The 9,665-nt window shown below is 54.2% G+C and overlaps 1 protein-coding gene across 1 annotated transcript; it reads right to left on the bottom strand.

The window, feature by feature from the left end:
- Positions 1–3,031: 3,031 nt before the first annotated feature.
- Positions 3,032–3,856, bottom strand: LOC128903566 (olfactory receptor 14J1-like). Its single transcript, XM_054187582.1, has one exon. It carries the CDS (start codon positions 3,854–3,856, stop codon positions 3,032–3,034), a length of 825 nt encoding a protein of 274 aa, XP_054043557.1.
- Positions 3,857–9,665: the final 5,809 nt, after the last annotated feature.

Below are 9,665 nucleotides of genomic sequence, written 5' to 3'. Positions count from 1 at the left end.
CACAGACCCCAGTCATGAGCCTGCTGCTGGACAATCATGTGCCCAAGGAACCATAACCCCAGAAGCAACCTCTAGCTGCTGGCATGTGCCATACTTGCTGGCATGGTCCATCCTGTGTGTTGCATTCATACCCATGCTGCTGGCATGTCCCGTACTTGGGACCTCACAGGAACCAAGCCTGGCCATCAACCCTCTGCTGGCCTAAGGGGTGCTCTGGAACACAGGCCTTCAAACACCCAGGAGCTTGCTCATGGTCTCTCAGGTCCTCAGGCGGCAGCACCCTCACAACTGGCATTCAGGCCATTCGCCTGCTGCGGGGCTATCAAGGACTCAGGCAGATGTGACCTCCAAATCAACAGCTGCCTGCTTCTGGCCTATCAGAGATTGTGGCAGCACTGACCTCCTAACCAACATCCACACCATGTGCCTGCTGCTGGCCTGTCAGGTGCTCATGGAGGAACAACCTCATAGGCACCAAACCCAGCCTTGAGCCGGGGGTTGGCCTGCCACCTGCAGAGACAGGGTGACCCCAAAATGAGCATCCAAAGCAGATGCCCGCTGTTAGAGCAGCGGTGACCTCACAATCAACATGCCAGACCTTGGCCTGCTGCTGGCCTGTTGGGTTCTCAGGCAGAAGGGACCTCACAAGCATCTACCCGAGACATTGCTGGACTGCCATGTCCTCACAGAATCATGTAGATTGAAAGGGATCTTTGGAGATCGACTAGTTCAATCCCCCTGCCCTAGAGGGAGTCAGCCAGAGCAGGTCACTTAAGAAGATGTCCAGGCTGGTTTTTAGTATCTCCACAACAGGACACTCCACAGCCTCTCAGGGCAGCCTGTGCCAGGGTCATGTGCCCCTCATGCCAAAACCTGTTTTCTTGAGTTCAGTTGGAATTTTAATGTTTTTGAGGATTGGGGCCTAAACCATGTGCCCTGTGTGGGGCTGGTGAGGGAGATGGGCTTCTTCATCATCGTCAACCTCCTCCAGTGAGGGTCATCATCAAAAAGGGATAAACTCACTCCAAGCATGGGAGAGAGATGGATAGATGTAAACACATGGAAGGATTTGCCTGAAGAGATTCTTAGCCTGCTGAAAGACCAGGGCATTCTTCCAACTGCCTGAAGCTCAAAGCAGCACCTGGGGAGTTTAGAGGGATGTGACTGAGCAAGGAGTAAGGGGATGGGGAAACTGGAGAGCAAGGGGAAGGCCAACCCTGCTGCCCCATTAACAGTCCAATGGCTCCACCATGCTGGAAGCGCATGGGACAGGTGTGCTCAAGGGTGGGGAGACATGGCCCTGGCAAAGTGCCCTGGCAGCCCTCAGGGCCCTGTTCCCCTCAGCCCTCCTCTTTTGGTGGCCTCCCGCAGTGCCTGGGCCACAGATGGTCTGTGTCCCCTCAGTGCCAGCCCCTCTCCCCAGGCCAGCACAAGAGTCCTGCTCCAGGCACAGAGCAGCCTGTCCAGAGTGGGGGCCTGCAGAAAGAGGTTTCTCCTTCTCATGGATTCCTCCCTGCAGGCACAGAAATGCTCCCTAGCTCTTCTCCAGGGACACCCCTTCTCCTGGGACAGCCTTTCCCCAGGTGAGCGTGTCCAGGCTGGCCTGGCTGGACATTCCTGGTTCCCACCTGTTGCTCCCTGCAGGGCCCTGAGCTGGCGGTGCTGCTCTGCAGAGGGAGGGGGCTGTGGTGCCCTGGGGCCATGGGGTGACCCTGCACTGGCCATGCTGGTCAGGATGGGGAACAGACCCAGCCAGAAAGGGGTCACTGCTGCTGAGCCCCCTTCCATCTCCCCTGATTGCTCAGTAGCCAAGGACAGGGCTTGGCAGGACAATGGGGTGTCTTCGGTGTCACAAAGCGTAGGGAAGGGCTGCCCTATATCAATCCCACAGGGTTTTCAGGACAGTGGGCTGAACCATTGTCTAGTCTTCTGTCCCTTTGGCCTGCTGGCTCCTGGCATTGCAGGGGCCTTGTTAGTCCTTTGTGTCTTCAGGTTCACCTTTCCTTCAAGGACACTCTACCTTGGATGGTCACTCATTTGATGAGGTGCCAATCACTGCTCATCCAGACTCGCGTACTTTTCTGGGAGATCCCCTGAGCTCTCCTGGCAACTCCAAGTTCCTCTCCAGGATAGCATTGGCCATCAGCCCCACCACAAGTGGGACAGTACCAGGAAGGACAACCAAAAACCATTTGCTCTCTGCTTGGACATGTGCCACCAAGAAGGGAGCTCTAGGTCCAGCCCTTGGTCCCCAACAGATTCCCCTGCAACACTGACCGTGTCCCCCTGAGTCTGTGGAGAACCCCAGAACACCAAGAGGACTTTTCATGGAACAGTTCCTGGGGTGTGTTCTTGATACCAGCTTTGGAAGAGTCACTCAGCCTCTGCCCCTGCCTTGAGGAGTCCCATGAGTGACAGTGGTGCCAGTAGGAAGGCCCCCTCTGACACAGTGGTTCACATGGCCTGTTCCTGCCTGCAGCCACAGGGGTGCCACTGTAGAGACAACAGGATTGTCACAAGGTACACGAGGCCTTCGAGGGAACACAAAGGCAAGGGCACAGCAGGACAGTGGGGATGTGAGGAGAGACCAGCACTGAAACGCCTCATCCTGCTGCTGTCCTTGGCCATGGCTCCAGGGAAGCAGCAGCCCCAACTCGCAGAGAGCAGAGACAGAGGCAGCTGCCAGCGAGGCAGCCAGGGGCAAACCCAAGGGCCCCTGGGGCTGATGCTCCATGGGGCAGATGGGTATTTGCCTCCCAAAATCCTCCTGCATGCTGGGGCTGCTCGCCCAGCTCCAGAGGAGAAGTGAAGAGATGGCAGCTGAGACTAATAATTTTCTGCTGGCTTCTTTCTTGAGTTTATCTAACCAGGGAGCCCAGATCCATACATACCTTAGGTATTTGGGTCAAGAGGAAAACATATAAGAGACCAAGAAGAACATCACGGGTATAAAACAAATGAATAAACAAATAAAAACAACAAAAATAATTTAAAACCCACAAAGAAATAAGAAAGACAAATATGAAAATAGTTAGTCCTGCGTTTTCCTGATGTACAGTGGGAGCCGTAGTGCTATAATGGGCACCTTATTAATCTGAAGTGGACACCATTCAAATAGTTTCAAAACTGCATCCTTGAGCTCCTTGTTCCTCATGCTGTAGATGAGGGGGTTCACTGCTGGAGGAATGAGCGAGTACAGAACTGCCACCACCAGATCGAGAACTGGGGAGGAGATGGAGGGGGGCTTCAGGTAGGCAAACATGCCAGTGCTGACAAACAGGGAGACCACGGCCAGGTGAGGGAGGCACGTGGAAAAGACTTTGTGCCGTCCCTGCTGAGAGGGGATCCTCAGCACGGCCCTGAAGATCTGCACATAGGACAGCACCATAAACACAAAACATGCAAAAACAACAAAGGCATGAACCACAAGAAGCCCACCTTCTCTGAGGTAGTCTGAGTCTGAGCAGGAGAGCTTGAGGATCTGGGGGATCTCACAGAAGAACTGGTCCACAGCATTGCCCTGGCAGAGGGGCAGGGAAAATGTATTGGCCGTGTGCAGGAGAGCATTGAGAAACCCACTGCCCCAGGCAGCTGCTGCCATGTGGACACAAGCTCTGCTGCCCATCAGGGTCCCGTAGTGCAGGGGTTTGCAGATGGCAACGTAGCGGTCATAGGACCTGACAGTGAGAAGATAAAACTCTGTTGCAGCACAGAAAAAGAAAAAAAAGACCTGTACAACACATACTGTGTAGGAGATGGCCCTGTTGTCCCAGGAGGAATTGGCCATGGCTTTGGGGAGAGTGGTGGAGATGGAGCCAAGGTCAAGAACAGAGAGGCTGAGGAGGAAGAAGTACATGGGGGTGTGGAGGCGGTGGTCACAGGCGATGGTGGTGATGATGAGGCCGTTGGCCAGGAGGGCAGCCAGGTAGATGCCCAGGAAGAGCCCGAAGTGCAAGAACTGCAGCTCCCGTGTGTCTGCGAATACCAGGAGGAGGAACTGGCTGATGGAGCTGCTGTTGGACATGTGCTGCCTCTGGGTGTGGAGCACTGAACAAGGAGGAAAGAACAGTGACAAGTCAGGGGAAACTTTTCTGAGTAAAATCAACACCATTTCTCATACTTCACACTCTCTGCCACTTTTCCATTTCCATGAGATCATTCAGCTCTGTGGCTGGAGCTCAGACTGTTTCTGGCCGAGTGTGCCAGGAGGAGCGGGACCTCTGCCCGCTGGCTGCCCAGGAGTCAGCCCTGCTCTGCAGCAGCAGATTCATGGGAATGGGGTGGCCAGTCCTGGTGTTCCAATTTGTCAGATAAACCTCTCCTCGTGGAAAAAGGGCTTGTCAGTCTCTGCACTCCCATTGCCATGAAACCACAGTTGCAAGAGTGTTGGAGAGAGGTTCTTATACAGCTCTCTCCTGTCTGAACTGGAGATTCTCTTGCATTTCAGGAACCCTCACCATTTCTGCTGCATTCAGGGACAGCAAAGGCAGTCCTGCCAGGCAAGGGGATTGTCTGAGGGTTAGTGCAGAGAGAGGGGAGCTGGTCTGTCCCTCTGTCTTGTTCCCAGCTGCCCTCTGCTTGTGCCTTTCTGAGACAGAGGGGAATCGCACTCACGTGTTGACATGGAAAGACACCAGGCACTGCTGAGAGCAGAGAAACCCACTGCCGAGAGCTCAGTGTCTCACCCTTTTTCAGGTGAAGTGCAAGAGCTGCAGCTCCCGTGTGTCTGCAAATGCCAGGAGGAGGAACTGGGTGATGGAGCTGCTGTTGGACATGTGCTGCCTTTGTGCATGGGGGCTCTGTCCAAAGGAGGAAAAAAAAAAGACAAAATTAGGACAGACGCCTTATAGCAAAGACAGTCTGCTTTTCAGTGATTGTTTTTTTTTGATTTTTCTACCATCATAGTTGGTGAGTGGTCTTTTGAGAGGAAGAAATTCTGATTTTTATGATTGAAACTCTGGAGTCTTGAGACAGGACAGGAAACAGGGCTCTGATCTCTGTGGTTTAGTGCAGAGTCAGGAGAGCTGCAGTGTCCATCAGTCTTTTTTCCATCTGCCCTGTGCTTCTGCTTGTGCTGCCTTGAACATGACTTCACACACAAATTCCGCTCAAAAAAACCCCAATACACAAACAAATAACTGAACTCATATGGGAACAGCAGAGCACTGTTTGAAAGGACAAATATACAAATTCTCTTTCCCAAAGCAGAGTTAGAGTTGTGATGGAGGGAGCAGGACACAACCCCTCACAGAGAGAAGCAAAGGACTCTGTGAGGAGAGTGCCGACCCCCGAGGAAAGGCTCAGCCCTCCCTAGGATCCCACAGGAGAGCTCTGCCTTTCTGGGGGCAGCTGGCAAGCCAAGAGGACAGGCAAAGCAGAGAGTCTGGGGTCCCTAGGATGGGATGTTCTGAGGGGAGAGTCAGCTCATTGCCCAGCAGAGAATGCCCAGAAGACATCCCCAGTGAAGGACCAAAGGAGAGCTGCCTGAGCGCCCCCTCCCCAGTGTGTGTTGGCAGTTTCCCCCAGCCCTTGCCCATGTCTCTGCTGCCTGGAGCTGCCCCTGCCAGGAGCCGCTTCTCTGTGCCCAGGTCTCCTCCCTCTCCCTGCTCCCAGAGCCCATCCCACCCGCTGGGGGCTCAGCTCTGCCCTGCAGACCCCTCCTGGCAGCAGGGCACTGCCCAGGGCCATCTCCCTCTTTGTGGCTCCTCAGGAGGAGATGAGAGAAAGCCTGATGCTGGAAGCAAAGGTGCTGCTGGTGCTGTGTGTAGGGAGAGGAGGGGGTGAAGGCACTTTGTGAGCTTTCTGGCAGATCTGCTGATCCCTCAGTGGAACAGTGACAGCTCCTTTCCCTCAGGAGACAGCTGAGAGCACAGACCCTGCAATGTCTTCATCTTCCAGGCAGCCCCTGCCTTGACTTTCCTCTGTAAATGCTGCCTCTGCCAGTGCTCTGGGGGAGATCTGCAGCTGTGGGCAGCCCTGACCCACACAGCACACTCTCAAAAGAGCCAAAGGACCCTGCCCTGAGGGGAGTCTCTCCTTTGCCCCAGAGCTTCTCCCCACAGAAGCTCGGGGGGGAACTCCTTGGGCAGGCTGAGAGTTGACCCTGGCAAGCAGCAGAGGAGTCCCTGCCCCGGCACAAAGCCCCCTGGGGTGCAGGGACCCTGCTCTCAAGGACAGCCCTGGGCACCCCTGCCTGCACACCCACCTGTCTTCAAAACCCTGCCACAGTCCCTCGCAGAAGGCAGCCCTCCTTCATTGTCGCTGCCATGGTGCAGCAGGGCAGCCCTGCTCGGAAGCACGTCCTCCTTCTCCACACCAGAGAAGCCAGGAGAGCCATCCTGACAGCTCCTCTCAGCCAGCCCGAGAACATCCCTCCAGGAGACTCCCCTGCCTTGCCCTACAGCCAGAGACTGACTGTGTCAACAGGGGTGAAGATTTCCCCAAGAACAAGCTCAGAACTCTCCTCCCACTCCCAGCTGCCTTTGTCCTCTCTGTGCCTGGCTCCTCTCGGGTGCCTGCAGGCAGTGCCCTCAGCCCTGCTGCGCTTGGCAGAGGAGCTGCTCCTGGGCAGAGCCGTCTCTCTGCAGCGCTGCCCGCTTGCCATGAGCTCCCTCCATGCCAGGAGCCCAGCCCAGCTCAGACGCAGAGGACCAGCCCAAGGCCTTTTAATGACCCCTCTGGTGGGTTTGATGCCAAGTCCATGAACCTCGGACGCTGAGAGGAAGTTGAAGAAACCTCTCAAGGATTCAAAGTCAGGTTCAAACTCCAAAGTTTCTAGTAGTGTTTATGGGTCCCACTGAGGGACACCACTGAGACATTGTCCCCAGGGTCTGGTTAGAGCAGTAACTTGGAGGCCGTGATGACAGGTCAGAGAAAGCAAGGTGAAGGTGTCTCTGATGCTGAGTAAACCTGGATGTGTTTCATTAGTGTGAAGGGCCAAGCCCTGACCCCATCACCCAAAGGGCCAAGGTCCGTCCCCCAACAACCAGGAAGGGAGATCCTGTCCCTCACTCATTCCTCAGGGCTCTTCCTGGCACAGGGGGATGTGGAGATGTGCAATGCCAAGGACAGGGCTATGGTACGACACCACCAGAGGCTCCTGAGTATGGACAAGGAGGCAATGAGACCCCAGTGCTGGAAGGACTGGTTGTCTCTTCATAGGCATCAGTGGCAGAGACAACAGCCATAGCCCAAGGCATGAAGAGGTTGGCTCTGTCAGGGGCCTTTCAGCTTTGCCACATCCCTCTGTCTTCTCCACCACAGGCTGTCCTACGGTGTCCCATCACCTCTGCCTCTTTCCCTGCAGGCTGTAGTCATCCACCCGGCTGCCCCACCTTGCTCTCACCTTCCTATGCTCAGATCTCTCCATCCTCCCTGTCTCCTCCTTGAAATGCAAAGCCTTAGGCTGATCCAGGCTCCTTCTGGGTGTCGTGTTGCACCACAGCATTGCCCTTGGGGTGACATTTCTTTCTCCTTGTGTCCAGTCTGCACCTCCCCAGCTGCATGTTGGGGCATTATTTCTTTCTCATGCTGTTTTCCACTACAGAGAAAAGCTCCACCAGCTCTGAAAGCACCCTTCAAGCACGCTCAGGCTTCTCCTGTACTGTCCTCAGTCTCCACACCACTGTGCCCAGGGCCCTCAGCCTCTCCATACTGCTCAAGTGCTTGAGGCCTCCAAACCCCATCTTGGGAGAGCTCTGGGCTCTCTCCACGCTGTTTGCAGATGAAAACATAGTGGTCATAGGCCAAGAAAGATGGAGGGAGACGTTTTACCAAGGCCGATAACAGCAGAACAAGGGACAATGGCTTTAAACTGAAAGAGGGTAGATTTAGATTGGACATAAGGAAGAAATGCTTTATGATGAGTGTGGCGAGACCCTGGAACAGTTTACCCAGAGCAGTGGTGGATGCCCCATCCCTGGAAGTATTCGAGGTCAGGAGCTTTGAGTGACCTGAACTAGTGGGAGGTGTCCCTGCTCATGGAAGGGGGTTAGACTAGATGATCTTTTAGATCCCTTCCAACCCAAACCATTCTATGATTCTTTGATTCTAATAACCCCCACTCCTCCTGCATAAGGCTGCAAATACCTACATACACCATGTAGGCATTTTCATCTGACCTTGTCTCCAGCCCTTCCATAAAAAAGAAAGGATTGCCATTTGTAGGACGTGAGCTGCCATGTTTTCAGAGGAGCAATTCAGAACTCAAAAGGTAAAATAAGAATTCCAAGAATGTCCTGACATAGTTGTGTCAATTTATTTAGTTAAGTGGGCCAATGGGAGAGCCTGCCAGGATGACCTTGCCTGTGGTGGAGGCGGAGTTTTTGTCTTGGGTGTCTGAGACTCATGCTGGGAGGCCAGAGAGCACATTCGGGGACTGTGCAAGACTTGCCGTGGGATTTCTAGGAAAGGACCAAAGGTTTCTAGAGGAACAAGATGGGACAAGAGAGAGGAAAGAGGATGAAATGAGATGGTCATGTGTAAACAGGTGGCTGGTCAGGACACTTCCCTGGCTGTGCCCCACAACTGATCACCACAGCCTGTCCTGTTTTATTAACAGCTCCATTTCCAAGAGCTTTGTGGGGAGAGGGAGCTCTCTGCTCTCTGCACAGATGGAGCTTCAAGTGCCAGACACTGGAGTGGGAACCACAAGTCATCAGACCTTTTGTACTTTGGGGGGCCGGCAACTGGTGAGACTGGTGTGTATGCATATAACATTGGTGCGTATGGCAGTGGTTTAACCACAAGGAAACACCAAACCAGAGAGACCAGAGAGTAGAATACACCTGCGAGCAAGTTATTTTTCAGGGCCTAAGTCTGGACTGGACACTAGAGGGACCACAATATCTGCAAGTTGGGTACTGGACGAAAAAGGTAGCCCAGACCACCTGCTAGAGAAACTGGGGCGGTCACAGTATCATAGAATTGCCTAGGTTGGAAGGGACCTTTCAGATCAGCAAGTCCAACCATCAACCTAACACTGACAAAACCCATCACTGAACCATGTTGCTAAGCACTACGTTGACCCGTCTAATTGGAAATACCTCCAGGGATGGGGATTCCACCACTTCCCTGGGCAGACTGTTCCAATATTTGATAACCCTTTCAGTGTAAAAATTTTTCTTAATGTCCAGTCTAAACTTCCCCTGGTGCAACTTGAGGCCATTTCCTCTTGTCCTATCACTTGTTAGTTGGGAGAAGAGACCGACCCCCACCTCTCTACACCCTCCTTTCAGGGAGTTGCAGAGAGCAAGAAGGTCTCCCCTCAGCCTCCTTTTCTCCACGCTGAACACCCCCATTTCCCTCAGACGCTCCTCACAGGACTTGTGCTCCAGACCCCTCGCCAGCTCCCTTGCCCTTCTCTGGACCCGCTCCAGCCCCACAACGTCTTTCCTGTAGTGAGGGGCCTAAAACTGGACACAGCACTCCAGGTGGGGCCTCACCAGGGCCCAGCACAGGGGGACGATCACTTCCATGGCCCAACTCACTGCACTGTTCCTGATAAAGGGCAGGATGCTGTTGGCCTTCTTGGCCACCTGGGCACACTGCTGGCTCGTAGTCAGCCGGCTGTTGACCAACACCCCCAGGTCCTTTTCTGCCGGGCAGCTTTCGAGTGACTCCTCCCCAGGCCTGTAGCGCTGCATGGCGTTTTTGTGAAACAAGTG

This window comes from Rissa tridactyla, unplaced genomic scaffold (genome assembly GCF_028500815.1).
Source record: "Rissa tridactyla isolate bRisTri1 unplaced genomic scaffold, bRisTri1.patW.cur.20221130 scaffold_47, whole genome shotgun sequence".
NCBI lineage: Eukaryota > Metazoa > Chordata > Aves > Charadriiformes > Laridae > Rissa > Rissa tridactyla.
This window is presented reverse-complemented; position numbering and strand designations above follow the sequence as displayed.

What these genes read in the sequence shown, in the direction of transcription:
- LOC128903566 (XM_054187582.1), bottom strand. Translation starts at nt 3,856, where the DNA reads ATGTACTTCTTCCTCCTCAGCCTCTCTGTTCTTGACCTTGGCTCCATC.